The following is a 25,936-nucleotide window of genomic DNA, read 5'->3' as shown; positions in this document are numbered from 1 at the left end:
AAACCTTACCAGCCTCTTTTCACAAAAAAAGAACTTCCTTGCTAAAATCAGCAGTCCTGTCATTAGTATCTTGAGGATTTAAATGCCCTTAGATGAATAAATTTGGCAGACAGATGATAAAGAATTAAATAAAACAGAGGAAATTTAATCAGCAAAAGCTGTTGGCAAATCTGTAATCCAGTCACAGGCACACTTCAGTTACCCAAACCAAATAATTATTGCCAAGAGCTCCGGATAAGTTCAATGTCAATAGCTGGTCAGTATTTCTATGATGGAAGCACTGAGTGAGTCCCCAGCCTTTGCGTGACACTTTGCAAACGTTCAGCCAAGTGTCTGTCCTTGAAGGCTTACAATGTAGGAACATAAATAACAACTAGATAGGAAAGTAGAAGTGAAGAAACAAAGAAAATTATGAATGACTAAATGATTACTCAAGTTGAGAACTCTTATTCAAAGACACAGCAGTGAAATTAAGATTTTAAAACAGCAGTTTTACAAATTTTGAATAATTTATGTCACAGAAAAGGTTCTCGTCTCAAATCCGACTGCTTGGCCTATGCTACTTCCATGGTTTCTCACAGCATCACTCCTGTGGCCACTGGAATAGCTGCTTACACACAGTTTTAATGACAAGAAAGATTTTTTTCTTTTCTTTTCTTACTGTGTGAAAGATGAACAGCATCCCATTTGCCTGTCTGTTCACATCTGCCTGAAAAAAAAGCTAATTTTAATTCGTAAAAAACGCATAACAAGCCTATTTTGGGAATAGAAGAAATCCCAACTCTCAGTCTAGTAACTTCAGTAACTGCCAAACCTAGTGGGAAATACAAAAAGCACTAATTTAAGGACAAAGAAATATTAATGTGAAAAGTCAGTAGTTATGTAATTTCAGAAAATGTAAAAGGTTTCCTTTTTCTTTGATTTATAAGTATTTGCACCATTACAATACAAATTTCTGGAAAAAAGTTATAGTTTTAATCAATTTACAACTTTTAATTACTTTGTCTTGATGCTTCTGAAAATGGTGACTGGTAGAGCAACCAAAAGTGTTCATTTTAAGAGTTTATTCACCATAACTGCCCAGAAGGTTCCCCTCTTCACGGAGGAGAGGGCAATAAACCCACTTTAATGTCCTCTAGTAAACTGCCATTTTCCAAGATTATCTGGGCTGTGATCCAAGAGTATCTTTCATTAGCTCAAATAACTCAATAATTATGACCAGATTTGGCAGCTCTGAAATCCAACAACAACAGTGTACAGTACTGATGCCTTTCTGTATTCTTACTGTTGGGACAGTAGATTGCTCCTACTCAGACTAATAAGTCTTTGTTCTTATGCAGTAATTATTCCTCACTGACCTTTGTAAGTCTGGAGCCTCTTTTATGTCACAAAACTGACACGCTTGTATCTCATCTATTATTCACCTCCTTTCCTTGCCCGTTTCATCTACCGTATTTGGTTTTGCTTTATTTGCTGGCTATTAAGCATTCTTTGTTTCCTCTGTGGTATTTATTAATACTCCATTTTTTGATGTTGGCAGTCACAGTTCTATGGGAAATACTACATGCTGTGACTTTCTGGGCAGATTCCTCAACAGAGATATTCTGGCATAGTTTCACTCAGCCGAATGGCAATGTGTTAATTTAAGACATGGTCCTACATGTAGATCCTCCATACAAAAATTTATCCTAAGGATTTTTAAAATAATTAATTAGTGAGATGAATTGTTTTTTTCCTAGAAGTGGCTTGGGGCTTTTACAGTTTCTTTTTGTACTCTTTCTTAGGGTTCAAGTCATTAATTGTGTTTTAAAATAGTAAATCTAAAAGTATCAGAGCAATTTCAGCATGAAAACATTGCATTGCATGTCAAAATGGATAAGCAGCATTTTCAGTGATAGGTCTATCAGTGAATGTTCAAAATACATCAGGGTCTCTGGTTAATAGAAGTGGAAGTTTTGTGTATGGTTTGTAGAAATTAATATGATTTTGGTGAAGCTTTGTAGTGTAACAATGCCACATCAAAACCAAGGTAAGCATAAACAGCTTTAAAAGGCTCCTGGGAACATCACAGACAATACGTTTCTGTGTACATGATGCTGAGTTCATTGCATAAAAATAATTCTGGCAGAAGATAAGTCACATAGGAAAAGATTGCATTTGGCTACAAAGATTACTTAAAACGGGTATTGAGAAAATCATGTGGCTAAACGCAGTCTAAGGAAACTGCTGAAGCAGGAACATGGGGCTCTCATGTCACGTGTTACCATTATATAAACCTTATCTCTATTTTTTTTGTGGTCATAGTGTATAATTTGCCATTTGGATTCTGTGTATTCTGCTGTAATCTTTAAATTTTGCAGGAAATTCCAAACTATTACTGGACTATTTTTTAGCATGTTCAACATATAGCAAACTATGGATTTGTAAGTAAAAAAGAAAGCCATTTCAGAACACATATGTCTTTCTGCTTTGCCCCATCATCCTCTTCTGGACTGGGGGAGATGAGGAATGCTTCCCATTAAACTTCATTAAATGTGTTATTTTATGAAATATGGCAGTGGGCTTAGCCAACTGCTTTTACCGCCTATTGCTGTTATCACCACAGAGTAAAACCAGCAGGTGACACCGGGTCTAGAGCTTTCCTCCGCTTTCTGCTGCCTGTGCACTTCAATGTGTCTTCAACTGTCTTTATTTCCCACTGAAACACTCTTAATTTTTCCAACATACCACTTTAGAAAACCTCCTGTTCTCAAAGTCAAAATGTCTTTAGTATAGTTTTCCTGATCTTTAGTACAAACTTAAAATAATGCTAAGGTTGCAAGGTCAGGAGTCCAAAAGGAAAAACCCAGAAGAAAGATGGCCAGTGTGTCCTTAAATCTATCCATTTATATTCAAAGCCACATAATACTGTGTCTAATTATATGAGCACACAACTATTTTTTTTCCAAAGGACCCCTACTACAGCTACTATAAATCAGTGTAACTCCCTTGGTTTTAAAGAAGCTCTATTGATTTAGACCAGCTGGATTCTAAATGCTTATCTATATGTCAATGTCTTCCTTTGCGTCTCACCTTTCTTATGTTATTTAGAATATAAGATTGTTCACATCAGCAATGTCTTCATATTTATTTTTGTGGGCACCAGAGTATTGCTGATGATTTATTTTGTTTAGATAGTCCTTCTTGGTATCATAATACTCTGTGGGACATTTTGTCCAAAAATCACTAATTACACTTCACAAGATTCTTTTAACCTAATCTAATATGTGGAATCTGAGTCACGGGGCCAAGCTTCCACATGGGGAGGTGCACTTTACTCAGGAAATGGTCTTATTGATTCAAGGTGAGTAGAGGTGGCAGAATGGGCCTCGAAGCAACTTAGATTTACTCAGTGTCACATAGCTAACCCCAGCATGGTGACAGAGCTGCAAGCAATCCTCAGGAGGTCTTGCTTAGCAACATTAGAAATACCGCCTCTATTATTATCGTTGGGCAGAAGCCTACACAACTAACATTTTTAAACAATTACTTAGTTACAGTTAAACAACTACAAGTTACAGAATAAAAGTGGCTTCATCTGGCAGGCCATACAGTTCTGTGGGCCTATCAGAGAGGACTTCTTTCATGGCAAACAGTCGTAAGGCACAGCAAAAAGGTACAAAAAATAAAGAGCACTTACTATGCTGGGCAGGGATTAGTATTGCATAGTTTTGTTTCAGTTAAAGGCTTCGTCCTTGGGCCACAAAATGAGGAATTAACTCGTGCACGATGCTCTTCTAAACAGATTGCTTTTGCTGTAATATGTCCTATGAAAGTATTAGAAAAAACACAGTAAAACAAACGTTTACTCAAAAAATAAGAGAAAAAGTAATAGGGAAGAATTTTAACGCAACAAGTCCAAGCTCATCCTTGGTACAATTCCACTGACTTGAACTAAATAAAATAGGATTTAATTTGGCAACATGTTTTTAACATTAACTTTCTTCTCTGTAACACAGGTACTATTGAAGCCAGATGAAACATTTTAGTTACAAACAGCATATTTGCAGAATCTTCCCCCAGCAAAAATTAGTAATTCTTCAAATCCTAATTCCCTGCAGAAACTAGCAATGCTTATTTAAAGCTCTCCGCATGCAGTGGCAAACTGCAACAAAACATTCTGCAACTTTGTACAGCATATCTTCACAGACTTCAGTTCTGCAGGGCCCTGTACTTAAACTCTTGTCTAGTGTCAACATCAGGACAGATTACAGAGAAGGCTACAAATGCCTCAAGAGATGAAGTGATTTTGTAATTTCTCTTTTAATTGAGAGGTCTAATTCACCTCACACACGGTTCATTGGGCACAGCAAGCCAAGTCTGGAAACACAGTTGTTCCCATCATCTTTATATTCATGCTGCAACCTTCATTTGTTTTATAGGGAAGCAAGAAAAATACAGTTGTCATATTTTATGTCTGTGCTGCTCCTGGTGGGTCTTTCTTCCATGAACTGTTTACTGAGATGCTGTGAAGTCTGACAAACACTAGCAAGGTATCGCTGCATTTCACCTGGACTTTTTTGCCAATACAGGAGCATAACATGGCATTTCCTTGCTTACCTAGTCCTATTCTTTGGTATTAAAGACAACTCCATCATGTAGTCTTATTTATATCACCCAGTTCTAATTTTACGGCCACATAAATTTTAATTCTCAAGTCTTTTTTCAGGACTTCCCACTTGGCAATTTTCTGCTTTCATTGCATCCCAGTTTCATTGACAGAACATCCAGGATTTGGAAAAACAAATAGATGGTCTGTGCAAAGCAAGTAACTAGAGGAATAAGGTAATAAAAACCCCTTAGCTAACGTAGACTTTCAGACTTGGACCTGGCAGAACTGAAATATTTGTAATTAAACAGTGAGAAGATCAGGGTGCAACTGTCAGTAAAGGTCTTGATAATATTTTAGTCTTCAGTTACTCTCTACACATAAGGTAAATTTTACTCATTATTTGGTATCTTTCTGTATTCCCAAATTACAACAATAAAGCACATATTTAATTCCCACATTACTTCAACAGCAAGATATCAACAGACTGACCTAAAAAAAAAAAGACTGAGTCACTCTGAGTGACATGAATTGAGACTGGCATGAATAATTTTTTTTTTTTTTTTTTACTATAAAGATAGTAAGAAGGCCCTTCACCTATGTTATAAGTTGTTAGATAAAAAAATAAGGACCAGGTGTTCAATGTAACCCCTCTGTATGTATAGATACATGTTTGCAAAATTAAAGGCAGCTGAAATGCTGAAGAAGCTTTAAAAAAATGAACAAGAGGACTGGCAATGAGAAAGTTACCTACCACCACCACAAGTAGCTGAGCACTCTGACTGCACGGTCACCCAGGAGTAGCTATGCGTTTTGACGGATGTCTTGTTTTCATTGTTGGTTTTGGAAAAAGTATATTCCCAAGCAATCCCAGGATTTTTACCTTGTAACAGGATCTATAGAGGGGTATTTGGGGTTCAATTAAAAAAAAAAAAGGAGGGGGTAAAAAGAAAAAAAAAGAAAAGTATTCTGTCAATCTAAAGCAAGAGGAAGTAAACGTGATACAGAAGATAGTTAGACATGTCATGCTTCTGAAAGAATTTTCAGGAGACTTATTTTTTGCATAAACTTAAAACCATCAAAGTAATTCCTAAACAGCAAAGTGTTTGCTTGGACTAACACCTGCAGGATGTACAGCAGAAAATTGCAGAAATACACAGTTCGGCATAACACCCCTTTAAATCAGAAGGCACTTGACTGGATTGGTGAAGCAGAAATGCCTTCAGTGGACACGAAATGTCATCCAGCCTTTTGGCAATGCAGTGTTAGTCCCTGCCCCAAGCTCTCAGCGCTCTGCTCCTGCAACTGGCTCTTAACAAGGGGGTCCCTGCCTTCACTGGGGCCCACTGGCAGGTGCTGGAGTTTGCCTGTGGTAGTGCAATGAGTGGATTAAAGATCTTGGGGGTGGGAGAAGTTTCCGCTCTTTTAGTAAGCAAAGTCCAGGCAAGCTGATCCTTCCACAGTGCCTTCCATGAATGAAGAAGCCTTTGCCCATTGGGTAAGCAGGACTCAAATGCTTTAATAAAAGAAGCCTTAGCAAACAGTATAGCTGTGCGGGGACTGGGAATAGAGATGGTTAGAGATGGCTTCCTAAATTCTTGAGGCTGAGCATATAAAATAGATTATTTTTTTTCCCTATATAAATGATTTTCTATGCAGACTGGTGATAAATTTTGTTTGGAAGACCTTCAGCTGGGATTTTTCTTTTGATGATTGGAGCCGGTAGAGCTTCAGTCCAGGAAAGGACCCATCCCTGGTTGTCAACAAGGAAAAAAGGACTGGAAAAATATTTTATTCATGATTTTAGCATAACGTGTCAGAAAGTTTATAAAAGTGTGATTACTGACTATAATAACAATTTTTGTCGTATAACTCACAGAGCCTAGCTCTCAGGGTTGTACTATTTTAGTGGTGAATTACATTTCAGTTTTCATGTAGGCAACTTTCTAAAATTCACTATATTCATTTCAAGTCTGAATTATAATCAGTGCAAGATGCATGAACATCTGACACATACCTAAATTTGAGGAGAAACTTCTATTTAACAACATTTATTTTAGAAACTTTTGGCAAAGAAGTGCATTTATATTCTTTCTTAACACAAAAAGTGCAAGAGTTTGCAGTTTCAGAGCTCTATTAAGTTTTAATTCTTCACCAATATGGATCTGGTCATAGTAATATAAAGAGCAGGTGCAGTGAACCTCTGTTCCTACCTATACTTTTTTGATAAGCACTAGCATTTCAAGTGCAAGTTCAGTCTATGTTAATGACTCAAACCATTCAAAATATTAATGAAATACCGGTTATGGTCACACGATGTCTAACCTGAGTACTTAAGCAATCCATGTAGGTAGAAGTGATCTTTGTATAGACTGGTTTCATAAAATAACAACAAACTTACATTTATATTGTTTAAGATCAAGAAATATAATAACACTTTGAAATGTACCCAAGGCTTTTAAAGTATTCTGAAAATATACCTATTGGAAAACAGAAATTACCCATGACAGTGAAAATTCAGACCAAATTTACATGGCCTGCAGTTCAATAATATTGAACACATGAAGGATCTGGACTGCATACTGTTTACTTTTCTAGAAGAAAGAAAAACAGATGCTGTATTTTCCATTCTTACTAGCCAAAGATTTTGCTTCGTTCAGTGAACCTTAATAATAACCCCAACTGAGACTATAGCAATTAGGACTGTCAAAGGCAAAATACTTGCAAAAGCGTTGGAGAGTATGTGCCTTCTCATTGGAAGATTCAGACTAGAGGATCCTCTAAGAACAGGTAAATTAAAGTATTTCATGTGAAAGTTTTCATCTCACCCATCCAAGCCTAATTCATGAGTTCACATTCATTCACCTTAGAATACCTGTGAGATTACAGAAGAAATAGATTTGAGAGTGATTAGTGACCTCTCTATTTTTAATGAATATTTGTGATAGAAATAATGTTAGTATATCTGCTTTAGGGGTGAGTCATATAGGTATGTGTATATTTCACAAATATTTTACAAGAACAGGATTAAAATCAAACACTCTGAAATTAACAAACATTAGAATTCAGCCTGCCATGCAACTTCACAGTGCCCTGCACAGCGCACTCTGCATCTCATACCGTCTTTCCAGAGAGCCTCTGCCACGTTCAGTGCTCTCAGCACATGGTGCTCACTAATGAGCATCTTACAAAGTGTCTATGTTTGACTTTACGCTCGCTCATCACTGGGTGGGTCTGTGCCCTTTTTGCTATGCTCTATTTAAACCATTACCACTGTAACTTTTTTCAGGACCTCTCATTTTTTCCTTGGCTATTCATTGCTATCTGATGTAAATGTTTTCTAACAATTAACAGCCCTTCAGATGAAGGAAAATAACTCTTCTATATAGGGGTTTTTTTTATTATTTTCAGAAAGCTGTGCCACTGCCGATAGCAAAAAATCTAACTCCGTTTACAACCGCTGTTCCACAGTCTCTTTGAATTTTGAACCTCAAGTCATGGGCATTAGGGTTTCCAGAAAAAACACATTTCAAAAATATGTGTTCACTCCACTGTCCTCTTCAGGATAAATTGAGACAAATACTTAATGTGTAAAGCTTCAGAACGTGCTTCAGAAAATAGGGGCCATTAACCCTAACAAGAACTGAACCCCGGAAAGCTATTCCTTAATTAAAACAATTCATTTCCTGGTTCTTCTTACACACCAGACCTCAAAATGCTTTAATTTGCTTTTATTTATTGGAAGGCCCTACAAGTCCAAGGTATTAACAGAGCTCTCAGCATCTTAGGCAGCCAGAAACAATTTCAGAGAGCAGCTTTATATTCATCTTGTGTTAGACAAGATCTGGCTAATGTATGAAGAGTCAGTCAGCTTTCCTCTTCCGTGCCCCCGTGAGGGTGTACTTTCTCCCATTTCAGTGGGTGCTCTGTGTTCCTTCAAGTGCAGAGACTGAAATTCTATCTGTCCTTTTAGTAAGTCATGTGTCAAAAGAGGAGGAGGAGGTTTGATCCATACCTCAGGACCTGGTGTAAGGGTTAGCCCTCGTCTCATTTAATTCTGACAGCTGTCATAGAACTGTGCTATGTCAGTGGCAAAAAAGCAGTAAAGCTTAAACATTTCTAATAAAAATATCTTGAAGTATTAGACTGAACTTGGTAGTAGTAGAGGCAAGAAACAGAACAAATGCATTCTGAACAGAATTCAGAAAGCAAAAGACAGAGGATGAGAAGATAAAAGCGGCAACCGGTTTTACTCCTGTTAGAGCAATGTTCTCCTGGTGCTTCAACAGAGTGAAGAGAATGAAGAGGGAATTATCTCGGACAAGTCAGAACAAGACATGTTAGTATCTATCACTTCAGAGAACAACCACACAATGATGTAAGAAACTTGCACCCTCCAGCTAAGTGAATGCCTGCGGCGTAACTCCTGCACACCAGGCAAGCTGAGCCATACACATTTTAGGACCTTGGGCTACACCCCCTTCTTGCGCGTTGGAAAGCAGACACAGTTACAACAGGCAGATGAAGTGAACTTCCTCTTTCTTTCGTGAGCAGCAGCCAAAGCCAGAGCCCCTTCCCACCCAGCAGACAAGAGGGAATGTTTACAAAGCAAGAGCTGCATCACAGTCAGGTCTCTTCCCTCCTGTATCATCCCAGCTATGTAGAAAAAAGGCAACGCAAACTCTGGAAAAAGCATTGGACACAAAATGTTGCAGGGCACCAAACCATATACTTTGAAGTCCCCAGCACTCAGCTGAAAAATAGTGTACAATGTTCAACCAAGTTTTCATCAGGAACGCAATAGTATTGCACAGTTGCGATTTTGCCAAAGTAATGAGCATATAAAAAGCTTTCTATCATATTTTCAAACATTCATTATAAAGCCCTTCCTTAACAATGCAATAACTGAAGTCTGCATACATAGCCAAGTTATCAGACCTACAAATTTGGAAAGACCTCCAGTGCTAGTCTACTTACTGGACACATTCCAGCATCTTTTCAGCCAACTGGCATCTGCTCCCAAATTTACAACTGGCGAACAACCTCCTTAAACATTTCCAGTTCCTCAATAGAACTGTTTAATGTCTACCTTTAACACACCAACCACCTGACTTCAGACACAACACTCAGCAGCTCTGACCGCAGGGCGCAGAGTTATAAAATTTACAGCTTCTTGAGTTCGAAAACCACAGACTCTGTGGCTGGATCTGCCAGATCTATTCTGAAGAAAAAGAACCGTGGCTTTTGCTTAGGGCACAAAATGTTAAAACAATGGATAAATTGAATTCTCCTGAGTAAAGAACCTTTTCCTTTTGCTGCTAATTTTGATTTCAAAGCTAAACCAATAAATTTGCTAAACTAGCTGTGCATCTGCTCCTTTGTTTGAGATTATTCTTTTTTTTCCCATGGCTATCCTAAGTTTCCCATACAACAGTCCATTTTGCAGGTCAAGTTTTTATAGAGCCTATCCACATTGCTTTGTCATGATGGACTCTCTGCTTTTCTGGCATTTTTCATTGTCAGATGTCTTTGTGAAGTTACTTACAACACACCGAATTAAGAGAGTAATTTACACAAGAGAAACTCCTCTTTCTTCAAAAATATTCTGTCCAATACATAGAAAAGCATCCTAATGCCTGGCATGTAACAAGCTGAAAAAAGGACTCATCATCTCTGTGAAGGACTAATGAACATTTACAAATCGCTTACAGAGTGAAGCTGAGCATAGAGAAGGAGCCAGGTAAAGGACTAGCTACTGTTTACCCATATGTGCTTCATGCATTTGCGTCTTTACTCATTCTACATGTGCATAATTTACAAAATGGGCATGAGCCCAAGCCCTGAATGCCAGCATACATGGTAGCTTTGATCTGAGTCTTCAGATTGCATCTACATCTGCTGGGTCACTCCCATGCTTTGTAAGTCTTTCATAATTTCTTCAGGTGGATGTAAGGAGTAAAGCCACCTGCAGCAAGCCATCAGATACACCAGTAAGGGCAGACGGAGAAGCTTGCCGTGTGCGAGGCTAGTGCCTGGCTGTGCTATGCTGGTGAGGCCTGCCGTTTGCATCCACTGTGAATCTACATGCTGTTTAATAAATAGCGTAATATCCAACGTCCTAAGCCAGATTGTGATTTCTCTGTTCAGTCAGGATTAATTCCATTGACTTTTATGGATTTACTCAGGTTTCGGTAGGATGAATATGCATGCGTATTGCAGCATATATGGTGCTGCTGAGAAGCCGTTTAAAACAAGTTTTGAAACAGGACTGTTATCTTGAGTGGGCAGTTACTGGATGAGATCCTGGACAGTGGCTAACGGCAGGAGCTTCAAAAGGAAAGTGAGAAAACACCTGTTTGGAAAGCACCAGTAAAGGAAGAATTACCCATTGGTTACTTAAGCCAAACCTTAAAACAAAAGGGGTTTTTATCTTGTCAATATTTCTAAAGTCACTTTAAACATGTTAACTAAAAGCTTATGACAAACTATTGTTTTTCAAGAGAGTCCACTAAGGTCATTAAAAGGGGGAAAAAAATAGTATCCTTGAAAGGTCCTGTATGATCTCATTCCTACTTCAGCTGTTTTGAATTTATCTTCTGCTGTTATTGTGTCTCCATTTTTTTGCTGTTCACATGCTAAATGTACAATTTCAGGGATACTGTCCAGCTAATCTCTCCTCACTAAAGGAGAACCCTTTTATCTGTTGTATTGAATCAACATCTGTATCTTATAAGCACATCTTAGCTCTCTTTAGCTTACTTTCTCTTTAGAGGAAATCGGTACAAATTTATCATCTAGTAGCTAATAATAAATTTAATGCTTTATAACTGCAACTTGGCTTTCTCCCAGTGGCAGCTAGATCATCAGTAAAGTCATTCCACCTGGCCTCCTTTCTCTTTTTTTCCCCCTATTGGTAAAGAGGAAGCAATTTACTGGTTTTAATTAGAGATATTCCTGCCTTGAAGCTCCATTCACCTTCTCTTTCCATGAATGTCTGCCTCTTTGCAAAACATCCTTGCCATCTGTTACTTATTGCTGTCAAAATAAACTGTCTTTTTCCACAAAGATTTCAAAATTTCTTGATTCAGTATTTCACCAAGTTTGTGGTAAACTTCTGTGAGGATACTGATCCTGCTCCATCCTGAAAAACTTTCCAGTGTTTTCTCAAAATCATATTTGACTTCTCAAATCAGTCAATTCTTCATCCATTTATTGACAGAATGAGAAACTGAATTATTAAACTCTTGGTGGTTTTAAGCTAGTTTATCAATCTCTGATCATGCAGTATTTTTCACGCCCACATAACAGTTCAGGTCTTTTTGCCCTTTCAGAAACTTTCCCATGGTGAGTCATGGAGAGTGACTGAATATTTCAAGAAATGGATGTCACAAGTGAGCCTTACATGAGTTCTGTATGTCCCTTGTGCTCTGCTGGGCTCTTCTGGAAAGGATTTTCAGTAGTTAGTGGTGTCCACTGGCAGCCCTTATTTGCAAAGCTAGATAAATGAATGATGAATTTACTGTTTGTTTCTCCTCAAGTTACAAATTTCTCAGTTAACAGAAAAACACTGACAAGGTCTTTAAATTGAAAGTGCTGAGCTTAGATTACCTACGACCAAACAACAGATAAATGAGTGGAATATATTCAACTACATTAAAAAAAAAATAATCCTGCATGTTTACATTTAAGATGAGACAATTATGCTAGAGAAATCATATTTTAAAAATCTGCTATTAATTTCTGATCCTAGATTATCATTTAACTATCATATTTCTACCCCTTTGACCATTGTCTGTTATTTCACCTAACCTGAATCTGACCATTTTGGGAACTGCCTTTTGAATCCGTGAATATTTTTAATTTTGGCTTTTATTGGTTTCTACAAACCCACAATCACCCCAAGTCTGATTAAATGATACATGCGCAGCTGAACTACTGAAAAATCTGACAGAAAACCAGATGCACAGGAACATACTGGACAACAAGATACAGACACCAAACATTTCTTAGAACTGCAAGGATATGGAAGACAATAGGGAATTTTAAGATTTTTTTTTCTTATTTGGGTTTCCTCCTTCTCTCTTAATACATGCTTCAGATGTCTCTTTCAAGAAAATATTTTGGAGAATGACTGCATTTCAAAGGATGTGATTGCCTTGAGCACAGACCTGCCAGACCTGTCTGGACCCATACCTGGAGAGCACGGTCCCATCCTCCCCTGTGAACGCTGCTCAGAGGACACGCATCGGCTGAACTTTCTGGATACACGCAGGCTGATTTGCAGTCAGAAACCTGGTCAGAAACCTGGACTGTTTGAGTCACCGCACAAAAAGTCTAGCAAAACTATGACTACAAAATTAAACAGGCACAAGCTGTGCTAATCTGTCTTTCAGATCATAGTGGAATTTCAATAAATACACCTACAAAACCTTATATTCTCTGCCTATCTGAATAATAAAAGTTCCTGTGTTTATGGATGTAACGTATTCAATTTCTCAATACCTGCAGTGTGCTTTTTTACAAGGGCTCACACCGAATCCTTTTTGGAAAAAAAAAAAATCTCAAAAATAATTATTACATTTCTTTTGAATGCAACCTGTTTTAAAAGTGAAGATAAAAATACCTGAAGATTACAGGAAGAAGTTGAGATTCAAACCCTGGAAAGCCTTTGCTTATTGAAAACCAACTTAATTGGATAAAACACTGCTGGCAGGACTTTTTTTGCATGCTGCTTTGAAAATTACACAAACACTCCTTTTTTTTCAGCCTTCTACCAGTTTGTGGTATTTATAGTTGAAGAAGATTTGTTTCATTATTACTGTTGCAAGCAGATCTTCAGCAATATGTGTGTTTTCTCATAAAAGCATATTTCTTTACTTTTCATTGGCATTTTTGCTGCTTAGAGTTAGTGATAACTAATGCAGATCTCTGAACACAAAATTTTGCATTTTTTTCAGAATTCAGCTTGTTGAATGTTGTTTAAATTATTAAAAGGAAAAAAATATCTTGACCTCAGTTCATAGATATATATAATTGGGGAATATGTAACCATAACATTTTCAGTTGTTAGAATCCCTAGTTACCAATGCCAGTGGTGTAGGTATTTCAATAAAAATACAAGGGAAGTTTAAATAAGCTCTCAAAGGAGCAATAGCCTCCAGTTAAATGTTAAATCTTAATAAAACTGTTTAGCATAATTTGATAGGATGAAAATAGAAGTGTTATTTGGCATTAAAATTTTTTTCTTTAATCTTTATTCTACAAAGTATGTGCACGATGTGCAGCCAAGTAAGTCATCTTGCAGGCAATTTATTATTCATACTTTAGCTCTATAATAATACAGTTCAATCTACTTTGTATTATGACAAATAAGATTCCTGAGAGTTCAGCTTAGCATTTCATAGTATTTATAACTTCTTGTTCTGTGGTGTAAGGCTATTTTGGAGATGATATGCAGACGGGAAGCATGTCTCTACGTTGCAGAATGAACTCTTCCTTGGACTAAAGCATCCCTATTAACATACATACCCAAAATGAAAGTTCTTCAGTTAAAAAAAATGTTTTAACAAAGTACTGCAAATTGTGATAGTAATTTGTGAAAATACACACCCTTAGCCCATGTCAGACTGTTTGTTCTGTAGCATGTGTTCATCCTAAAGTACTCTAACGTGTGTTCTTGGTCCGTGAACTCCAGTGGCTTTCAAAGCTATGTTTAAGTATGTTATTCAATCAGTATGAATAGCAGTAAGGCTCTCCAGTATTCCAAATAAACACTTTACTGAATAGTTGTGGAAGTTTAAATAATCCTTGAAGAATATAGTTCATGTCCCAGTCTGTACTTACTGTGTTTCTTAGTTTAACAGAACAAAGCTGTGTAAGGGAGTCGGGATGCAGAGTTCTCAGCCAACCACCCCTGCTGAACTTCTGCAGAGAGCATTTTCCGTTGCGGTGTTACATGATGGGGCAAAGAGCTGCAGGCTGCAGCCTCAGAGAACAGGTACAGCACTCGCTCTTGTGCACGCCACAGAAAGCTGTGCGTTTGATAGCGAGTTGACCAGAGCATTGCTGAAATGTGCTGGAAATTGAATCCATTCTGGGGAGGGGTGCTTCCCTCTCACAGGGAAGGGTTCATCAAAGCAGACATAACAGGTGAGTCACAAAGTCAAAGATTTGCTGGAGCTTTCTGACAAAGCAGGCAAACTAAGGTAGCTAACGGCGAGTAAAGACTGGTGATTCAGCCAGAAATTGACTCTCAGATGTTCTGATGCATTTTAAAAGACAATCTAGTAAAGTAACCTAATGCAGAAAGAGATCTTTCTTAGAACAGAAGTACTAGTGACCAATTTCAAAATTGTAACCCTGGAACAAACCATCTAAGTACCTAATTTACTTCCTACTAAATATAGTTTCAACATGGGACATCTAGCAGACAGAGTAGGTGATACAAATTTAACTGGGAGATAAACAGATATAAAATTCATTATTTTAGGTGCTATCACCAATGAAACTGAATGAACAGAAGTTACACAGGAGCCTATGTGTGGTACCTTGACTCTCTGTGTCCCAAGGTAGACATAAAAATGGCTACCTGCGCCTGCAGTTTCAGAAGCATTATTTGAAACTGTTACGGTTAAGCCTTGCCATAAGATTAGATTTAATTTTTACATCACTGAATTTTATTGTATACCATTCAAGGAATGTATTTATAATCTATTACTATTACTAAGAAATAATGCTATATGGTGTGTTTTATGTACCTTCCTTTTCCTGAGTTTGTGACAGTTTACTAAACCTCAGACCTTGATAAACTGGTGAAAGGCCTTTCAATCTAGCATGACCACACAATTAAGTCTGAATACTATCATGACTCAACGCCATTCTTTAATCTTGCTGAGAGCTACAGTGCAGAGCTAAAGCTGTCGTTACTAATTCTGTAATAGACATCAAGGAGAGAATAAACAGAACAAAGCTTACTTCAAAGACCAGCGTCTCATTAGTCGGTCCTGCTGCATATAGACTCTCTGGATGGTTAAAAGAGCGTTGATAATCAAAAACTGTTCCAGCAAAAGAAAACTTTCCTGGCCAGTCAATTGTCCAGTCTCCTGTCAGATAATACTTTTTGCTGAGGTTGCGCACTGCAAGGTAGCTGGTGGAGATCTGCATTTCATGGAGCTGTATACTGCGTGCTCCGGCTGGAATAGTGACCACGGCGTAGTAGTCTGAAATGAAAGAAGCAAGCAACACTTTTGCAGTTGCCATACAGGTAGAGATGGTTTATCATTTTTGATCCAATCTGAAATTTTTGCAGTTTAAAAGTTATTTAAGAGAGCTCTTCTGATCGACCAAAGTTACTCCGTTTTCACAAGGAGAAACCAGTTCTGATTTTAACCCCTCTGTGCAGCCTATAATCAGAGTAACTCTGAGGTATTTCAATTCCTGGAATTTTTCTTTGTGATTAAAGACAAGAAAAAGCAAGTTCACCTTAGTAAAATGCAGAACAGACTAATGGCTATGTCACTGTAATTGTTTTGCCACGTTTTCCCTGTAGTTCCCTACAGTAGTTGGAAGGTCCTGCTTCCATCACAGACATGGTTTTTGAGGTGGGACGCACTGGGATGCAGAGAGCTTTCACAGAGTCCTGTATACAACTGGATCTCCCTGCTGTGAGCCATTGCACTCTGAGCATGTAGAAATTTCACTCATTGTACACCGCTGACAATCCAGCACACCCTGCACACAGTTAATTTTGCAAAGCATTCAGTTTAGATCATCTTTCTAGCATTGTATCTCTGTGTGACTATACCCTAAACAATTTCCTGGCCTATATAACTGTAGCATTGACGTGCCTTATGATCAACAGTAATTGGATCCTCAAAATACCCCCATGGGTAAAGAAATATTATCTGCATTTTATGCCTGAGAAACTGCGGCATAGTGAGATTATTTCACAAGAAGCCAGTCCACTGAAGTCCACTAAAGAAAAGTCCCACCTCCCAGTGACTGGATCATCCACTGAATCAGCTGGACAGCTTCCAGTCAACTTAATTTTAAAAAGGACACAAAAATATGGTCATGTTTGTCATTATGCTGTGTATCGCTTTTTATGTCCTATTCCAGTCAGAGCTGCTGACAGCTATTTTTTCACTTGCCTGAATCCTAAAATCTCATTTAGGAGGAAATTCACACATAAAGGGAAAATGTGGCTTAAGAAACAAGAGAAATGCTTGCAAGTTAACTAACCAAGACTTATGCTCATAGCTTTCTTGTTACCAAGAAACAGGAGAAATGTGAACTCTCCTCTCACTCTCTGTGTGATTTTCAGTTCACATCTGGACTTCTAGCCACTGCCCTAATGAGCAAGGAGTCATATATATTACATGGGGATACAGCAGAGCAATGAGCTGATGATCACGTGGAACAGCTTTCCTTACCATTAGCTTTGTGCTGGATCAAGTATTGGCCTTTAAAGAACTTGCATGTTGAATTATCTCCTTTACAAACTCCACAAGCATCCAATACAGCTTTGGAACCAAGTCCATGATCACACCCTACTTGCTGCAACCAAAAGGCACAAGTGAAGGACTCAGACACAAGGGAATTTGAAGAAACAGCTGCATTTTCCATAAAGGAGTCAATTGCCCACTTAAAAAAAGTAGACATTAGGTTTGTAAGAAACTTAGTTTTATCTTACTTCACATATTCCGTCAATGCAAATGTCATATTTATTTGGAGAACACAAAGTTCCATCCTTCACTTTGCTGGACATTGCAAAGAAAAAGTCAAAGTCTTCAGCTGTGCAGTATAATTTACATCTATCTTCCTCTGGGGGGAAAAAACAAAACCAACAACAACAAAAAATAATTAGCTGACCTGTAACATAGTTTAGGAAAAAAAGAAAGCACCCTGCTATTGTTTCTTCCTGCATCCTAGCTACAAGGATTAATTGTGTGTGGTCATATTAGGACCCCATGACAGACGGGAATACAGCCGGATACAGTAGCTTATATTAGTTGCACTGGTTCACAGTTTCAAATTTCATTTTTTATTAAGAGAAGTGGGAGACTGTAATAATTTTATCTAATTTTCAGTTACAATTAGAAAAAGATGTAAGGTGGCAAAAATGGTCAGTTCAGCTGAAAGCTAGCCCTGGGGCCAGATTTTCCCCTATCAAAAGCACTTTTCCTCTAAAATACCCCAACCATTGTGAATCAGATTTCTTGTTATACACAGATCGTATGTTATGCTCATAAAGAGCCGACTAATTCTACATAGACAAAAACAGTAATCTAATTTGAAATATTGTCACAATTGCTGAAATGCACAATATTAATACAAACAGTAAGTACAAGAAATAAAGCAGCATAACAAAATTTTGAAGAACATGAAACTGGATTCAAAATAGTATAATTTCATTCTTAAATAAGCAGCTGGATTTTCAACAGTAGTTTCTACAGAGGCAAGGCATCTGTGGCAGTTTTGAAAACCCGATTGTGTTCTCAGGACTACAAATGTAGATCTTGCGGGAGATTTTGAAAAAGCACCTAAGAGAGTAAGGACAGGCATTTTCAAGTTCAGAGTCACTTGGGGACGTCTTGCTTTTGAAAATTACGCCCTTTGTTCCTAATTTTAAGATTCTATTTCCTTTAGTAATTGCAGCCTCTACCTTTAAGACCGCTGTCGTCTACCTTAATTTCTATTAAACAAGACTCATTATTCTCCCTGTTCTACAACATCCACTGTTCCATGCTGTGAAACCGTAGTTCCTCTTTCCTCTGTTCACATTGGCTTTTAGGACATAGGTTTCTAATACCCGGAAAAATGTCTGCAAAGGCTTTTGAAGAAAATATAGTTAGGCTGTGAATGAGAGTTATGCGCATGTGTGTATATATAAATAATTATACACTTATTATCATCAAAAGCAAAATTGTACAGGTGCTAAATGAAGCAGCTACAATGTGACACAATTTAGCCACTTTTATTCAAGTAGTAGCAATTGCAGCTACAAACCATCCTTTCAAACTCCAGCAAATATTTGTTGTATCAGATAAAAATGAATACTGAGTCAAAATATTTGCAGAATTAAGATGTGTAACATAAAAATAAACTTTGCTTGTACAAAAGACAAGAAATCATTATTGAGACCTGAGCTTTATAAAGATCTCTTAGTAAAAGATGACTTTAAAAAAATTATGCCGGTACATTGTTTGGTTTTTCAATTCACATGGGACTGTACCAGCAGAAAAGTCAAAAGGTTGAATTATTGTTACGTTTTGAAATCTGAGAACATTCCAAAGGAAGGAAGATTCTGGTAGTGTTATTGTGGGAGCTCACATTTCCCATGCTGAAAAATTCATGGAAATTGTTTTGTTTGGGTTTGACGCTAACCAATACGTACTATAAATTGAAAGAGGGGCTAGCAACAGCCAGGGAGTCACGCTAAGGACAAAGATTTAAATTCACAACCCAAATCATTTCTGTGTGTTCATACAAGCGGTTTCACACAGGAAGCCAGATTCAACTACACTAGAAAGCCAACACATCTCAAATAGGCCAACTGAATTTCTATTTGCTTACATCAGGGTGATATTTTCCCATAGAAATACAGATGAATTACAGCTTATAGCTTGCTTCCTGCAATTGCCTTTGTCCATCAGAGCTGTGGCATAATTACCTTCCACTTTAGTGTATGGCTTCCATTTGTAGTACCATCCCCGGAAAGGTTTGCTGTTGTATTCTGCGCACTGCTGGGCACGGAAGTCCAAGCTATTTGCTGGACATGGCTGAGTATTACAAAGTTGATAAACACGACTGGAACCTTGGCAGAATGTGCCACCATACTGTGGCCTAAAGAAAAGAAGAAAAATATATTTTGCAAAACCTACTTTCTGTGTGATTGGCATGTTACGTGTATGAGAAAGCAGAGAAAATGAGAGGATGTTTTGTCTTAGGAGATCAGTATTTCTTACATGGACTATTAATTTTCATGGTTCCTAAACCCAAGCAAAGCAGTTGCCATGAATTATCTGCTTGGATCACTGCAAACTCAGCAAAGATGCAAACATCTAGAGGTGAGTCATGTTTTCACTAATTTAAATTTATAGGGCTATTTTGTATTGGTTGGTTTCAATCTTATAATATAGTTACTTTTACTCTGCTGCAACCCAAGAATGAGCATCTGCAAAGAATTACCTATCACAATAAGAGTTAATAAAGGATAACATAACAGTCTTCAAACATAAACAGAATGAATTATTACATTTGGGGTTTCATTTGTTTTGTAAATAATTTTGAAAAAGTGTGCTTTATAAACAGTGAAAGGAAGCAAGGACTGTGCATAGTTGTCCTGCTTTAAGAAAATGTTGGAATTCATGGATAACTTTAAACATGTTACATCCACTTCAGCAAACCTTACCTAGGCATTTCCCTTAATTTTAGCCAGAATAAAAAGAGCATGTTTGATTATTGTGCTGGTATCTTACATTATCAGAATAATATTTTTTAACTACTTGGTCTACGCACATAACTGTAAAACAACATAAAATGTAAGACTTGCTCTTTCTAAAGTGACTGAGAAGTCTCACAAGCTGCCGAGAAATGTATTCACTCACTCTTCTATTCCTTATGGATCTATATAGGAATTCCCTGATGTTATTTTTGTAGTTGCACAATGCTCAGATACACATCTGCAAGTACTGAGCCAAATCTTCAAACCACCAAATTCTAAGAACTGCTTGTCGTATTATACAATTTCTTGCATCAAGTGAAAAGAAATGTAACAATGCTACAATTGCACACATTTATATAATGATTTTTAAAAATTAGGGAATATAAATACTTGGAAGACAAGCCATGATCTTTCAGTGGACAGCTTGCTCATGTTACATATGTATTAGGAAAAAAAATAGAATAATATAAAAGATACTTAATAATAATAGAAGACTAACAATAATATTTAATAATAATAGTTTAAAAGATACAGTTGCAACATATTTTTTTAAATCCCTAAACACTATGCTACTTCTATTCTCTGTATCAGTCCTCCCATACACCTTCTCCTGGCACGCATCTGACTGGAGCGATATGGAGATGGCTTGGTGCAACATGGATGAGAAAATCCAGGTGCTTTTTCTGTTTGCTTTATTATAAATTTTAATCCTTGTATGTCTAACCCTCTAACCAAGCTGGGGTTTGGTTTTTATGTTTTGCATCAGCTTTGAATATACACAATATCTGCCTCTTCCAGAATTCTGGGCTACAAAACAGTCTTTCAAAGGATGAGGTGGAAATCCACGTGCTAGTCTATTTAATACTGGGTTAAAGCACCAGCAAAATGCGTTGTGGAAAAAAACCCCAACTTCCAGTGACTTTTCTTGACGTCACCTACTAGCTACACTGGCACTGGGTATAATGGTGAAGGTCTTAAAATGAAGTCAAATTTTATGCCCTAGTTGCTGGCCGTTCAGTTTGTGCAGGGCAGGCAGGACATGTAACGTCAGTGAAGTCAGGGAGCTGACTTTGTGCAAATGGTGAGAGCTCTGAGCCAAGGCAGCCAAACTGTTGGGTCCTTACCCAGCTCTCCACAGACCTTCTTTACAGCCTCAGCACATGTATGATTTTTGACCTCCTTCGGCCCCAGAGAACAAATCTGCTTTCGTGTAAGGAAAAGAAGCAACCCCCTTCCAAGTAAATGCCACCAAACAAGCAATATAATAGAATTATTTATGGCTAAATCGTGATTTCTAGCCACAGTCTTGCATTTGAGGATGGTATAAAATTCCACCAAACTAAGGGAGCACTGGAAGAGGCATTCTGTTTCCCAGCTCTGTTACAGCATTTTAGTATTACAGTACACTCCCGCTACTGAAACTGTCGGCAGAGAATTATGGAAACTTCTCCACCTTCACCTTTTACCAGCAAGATGTCAGTGAGAATTAAGTAATTCACAGGAAACTAGGTGTAAATCTGAAAAACCAAGTTTCCGAGAAAAGGCTATTATCTGCATTGACAAAATCATGCTTTTATTGGTGATGTTTATACCACCAGTAGATTTTGGGTTGACTGCCTACAGAAGCTCTCTTAGTATAACTGCACTTAACAAACGCTTTGCACCAAGGGTATTTCAATAGTTCTGTAGTGGTACAGTGCCCCTAATACAGCTATAGCCTAACCTCCTCATCAGCTGTGTACTTCCCAGTGTTGGCACACACAGGCGAAGATGCCTGCACGAGTAGCTGCTGTTAGTGCTGAGGCCTTGCTGAGCATAATTGGAAAAGGGAAAAATTTGGTGAGAAAGGCCAGCAAAAAGGCAGTCCCCAAAGAATGATTTGTAAAAGCAGTTTAAGTGCAAAGATGTAAATACTTCACTTCATATGTGAAGTATTCACATATTTAAAAGTAAGTAGCTGAAATTAATTCTGCAGTACCCTTTTAAGAATGGACTTCACGAACCGTGGAAGTAAAATGGATATTCACAGCAATGCAACACAGAAGGTGACAAATCCTGGAATTAATCTGATCAAGGAAAGTATTTTATGCATTACAAAGGGAATCAGACTCTGAAATGCTGGATTTCTATTTTTTCATGTTTTGTAATCAGTTAAATTCAAGTGAGAACATTTCTGCTCACATTATGACCATATTATGGTAGTATCACAAAGCTAGACTATTTTATTCCGCATGAATGTGAAGGGTCTACAAGGTCTTTCACAGTCTTCATTTTTAATTAGTATTTTAAGTGGCATGCTTTACATCTGTTTACATGTGCATTGTCTATAATCACTGTTACAGATACTGTACACAAAAGATTAAAAAGACATGTTGAAGCAATTTTGGTTTAGTCTTTTGCTTGCATACACGCCTAAAACTCCATTCTACTCTTACTGAACAATGCACTATTGTGAGGTGGGTAGGATGCAGTCCCACAGATACGATTTAAATCTCTTGGGCAGAAAGTCTTCAGGTTCTTTTCCAGCTAAAGTATTATGTAATCTATTTCTATCTTGGAAAAGTACCTCAACTGTAAAATGCTGAGATGTATGAAAGCCAGATCCAAAAAATTACACTGTGACAATTTACAGAAACATAATGATTTTAGCAAATCTGCATTGTTCTGTGTTCTACAGATGACCCCCACAGGTGTTTGTTAGTAGGAATTCGTACATAACTTTGGTGGCAATTCAGAAGCCATCCCTGGAGCTGTTTGAGTGTAGTCACAAGGTCTGTCTTGACATTGTCAAGAGAAAGGGAATGGAATCAGTTGGGTATTATTTGCAAGAGGAGAATTTCACATACAAACACAGGGTACAAGATTTCCATATGCAGCAGCCTGAATTTGTGTTCTTCACCTGTCTTTAAGCTTCTAATAAGTTGTGCCACCTTAAAAATCTCTGGAAAGCTAGAAATCTCCCTCAGCTTTCACGAGAAGTCAGTTACTTTGAAAAACAGACTACTTATTTAAAAACCTCATTTTAGAGTCCAGTAAGTTCTTTGGAGATCCATACCCCCTGTCCTAATCTCTTATAGGAATACATTTTGTTCCTTGTCATTCTCAAAATTTTGCTATCCAAAATCATCCATCAAGCCTTTGAACATAATAAACATTGGCTCCTACACAAATCTGGATTAGGAAAAGTGAAATAAATATATTACATATGAAATAATGTACCTAAATGTACTGAAATATATAAACATCTGAAATACATTTCAGAAGTTTCAAAAAGAAAGGAATCATTATTCTTTGTTTATGTGTAGTTCTAGAGGTGAACAATGAACAGTGGCTAGGTTATAAATTGTTCCATGCAGTGTAACATTGAAAATGGATAATATAATTTTTGTAATGATTCCACATTTATACAAAAGTGCTGTGATGGGAAATACAGCTAACTGGATATTTGTACACTGTTGTGCTTATTTATAGTCCTGTCATTTTGCCACTCTAACTCCAAGAGACATTTATAGTACCTTCTCTCTGCTCTAACTGAATTATCACTAATATAATAAAATTTAGTATAAACATGTTTGTAAACAGTTGTGGTATCAAGTTTTACTTGGTTACATCAAGTCTTGCATCAAGTCCTACTTTAATAAGAACAGACAGATCACTGAACGCAAGTTTAAATACATAATGCTACAGTAATGGACACCCTTCATGTTAAAGAGCTTCTGTTTGAAGACCATTGGAAATCATTATCAGTTATAACAGTGCAGCAAATGGAAACATTTCAACTAGTGGACATTCTTCTGTCACACAGGGAGAACAAGGAAAGGCTTATGAATAAATGCACAGAACAATGTGCATACATACAAATTTAGCAGCAAAACAGGGACCAAAGTAGGAAAACCAAAATGTATGTATGACCTGTAATTGAGGCTCTGCATTCTCTTGCTAAATAGTTTTTTGATTTATCAAAATACACTGAGAAACAACAGAAAAGGTTGAGAAAATTCCCTGCTATGGATCTGCAAAAATTGGCTTGACTGAGTGAGGGTAATAAAGACTATTTTAACTAACTCACATTTTCCTATAACACAGTATATGAAGCATGGATATTATTACTGCAGGACTGTATAGTAGGCGTGAGGCTTCTTTACAGCCCCATATGAACTGTGTCATATTTTCTCTGTTTTTTATTAATGCAGTTTAAATGCTGTTTTTATTGTGTGCAATGAAGAATACATGTGTCTATGCTTGTTGAAGTTGTGTATGAAATAAAAACAGTGAAATCCTTTTTTTCTTGTTAGTTGAAGTGAATTGAGTACTTGGGAAAGATGCTGGTGAGATAACACTTTACCTCTACTTTGAAACAGTAGTATTTACAGTGATAAGACATTCACTAGAGGAAAATACCAGAAACGTTTCATGAGCTAGCATACAATTCTTGGGCTCAGCAACTTTATTCTGACCTGTGAAACATAAAAGAATGCAAAGAACATGACAGCCAAACAAAGGCATCTGCCTACAACCATTCTAATACTGACTTAAAACATTTTTGGTTTATTATCCTGGATAATATGATCTCATCAGAAATCTTGAGAATTTTTAAGACCTTTTTCCCTTGCTTTTAAATCACTAGGTGTGAATCACTCTGTGGCGTTTTGTTAGTTCTGCAGGTATTTGATAAAGTTTTGTGTCACAAAATAAATGGAGAAAGCTGGACACTAGGTGTTCTAGTACCCTGGTACCTCAACCACTACTTTCTAGTATCAGGACATACTTCTGTCTTTCACCTACTGACTGGTCATGACATGAAAGAAAGGTCTTGGAAACATTTTCCCATGTACTACTTCCCTACAGAAACGGACTCTTATTTTTTTGTTCTAATAACATAAATAGTTAGTATAAAAATAATACCTTTTCATATCTATGTCTTACTTTGGATTATTGCAGTGTCTTTCTTGATATGTGACCCCACCTCCACAAGTGCGAGTACACTCTGACCACTCAGACCAGGCAGACCATTGGCCATTTACAGGCTTGGGTCCATGATCACCATATTTGACACACTGTCCTCTTCGACACCACTGCCAAAAGAATGCCAAAAAACATCCCGTCAAAGTTAATGGCACCTAGTAGATGCAAAAAAGAAAAAATCCACATTTAAAAGTTCCAGTGCTTAACCATAAAAAACATGAGGTCACCTATCAAACTCCATGAGATATTTCACAGTAGGACTAGGACTCAGAAGTAGGACGTTGATCCACACAACGGTATAGATGAGTAATGTCCTAAAATTTGTCCAAGTTATGAGCTGAACTTCTCTGAGGTACAAATTTTCAAAACTGTTCTCTTGCAGACTGTCTTTTTGGCTTACTCTTCCCACAAAAATCCATGTTAATTTATGGTCCTGTGCTGTCAGAATCTCAAAACTTCCCATGTAATTTAAAAATAGTCTGCTAAAATTCTGCTAATTTTTTTCCCTTTTGTAATTCACTTATGAAATACTGCACAAAGAGAAAAAGCAAAATAGAATGTTTTTCAGTAATTTGAAAATCAAAACAATATTCTACAACATTGCAGCAAAAGAAACATTTCGTGTAACTATAGAGGAGTGTAAATTAGAAGCTTTGACTAAAATAAGTAACACTGCTCTTTCAGTAGTGATCACTGATGATAATATGCATGATGGCCTTAGTCGGTATAGGAAATATTATGGCTTAAGGAATGTTTATATCAAAGTGGAATTTGAAGCCTTGATCTAACTTCTGATATAATTAATGGATTTTCTTACAGATTTAGATTTGCCAGATATATGTTATTCCATAGCTCGATGCGAAAGGCATCACTCCCTACCGTCACATAGGTGCCACTGTGGGGACCAGTCCTGACTATGTATTGCAGTGCAATCATTT

The 25,936-nt window shown here is 37.3% G+C and overlaps 1 protein-coding gene across 3 annotated transcripts in view; it reads right to left on the bottom strand.

Moving 5' to 3' along the window:
- ADAMTS18 (ADAM metallopeptidase with thrombospondin type 1 motif 18) overlaps window positions 1-25,936 on the bottom strand; it is a 79,901-nt gene that overhangs the window by 11,164 nt on the left and 42,801 nt on the right. For all 3 annotated transcript variants that reach the window (XM_037409559.1, XM_037409562.1, XM_037409563.1), the window contains 7 exons: window positions 24,960-25,108; window positions 19,260-19,432; window positions 17,280-17,410; window positions 17,020-17,143; window positions 15,563-15,807; window positions 5,343-5,484; window positions 3,680-3,806 (listed from right to left, as the gene is read on the bottom strand). In XM_037409559.1, the coding sequence (XP_037265456.1) occupies window positions 3,680-3,806; window positions 5,343-5,484; window positions 15,563-15,807; window positions 17,020-17,143; window positions 17,280-17,410; window positions 19,260-19,432; window positions 24,960-25,108 (1,091 nt within the window). The remainder of the gene's footprint in view (window positions 1-3,679; window positions 3,807-5,342; window positions 5,485-15,562; window positions 15,808-17,019; window positions 17,144-17,279; window positions 17,411-19,259; window positions 19,433-24,959; window positions 25,109-25,936) is intronic.

The sequence above is a fragment of the Falco rusticolus genome, chromosome 15 (assembly GCF_015220075.1).
Source record: "Falco rusticolus isolate bFalRus1 chromosome 15, bFalRus1.pri, whole genome shotgun sequence".
Taxonomy (NCBI): Eukaryota; Metazoa; Chordata; class Aves; order Falconiformes; family Falconidae; genus Falco; species Falco rusticolus.
This window is presented reverse-complemented; position numbering and strand designations above follow the sequence as displayed.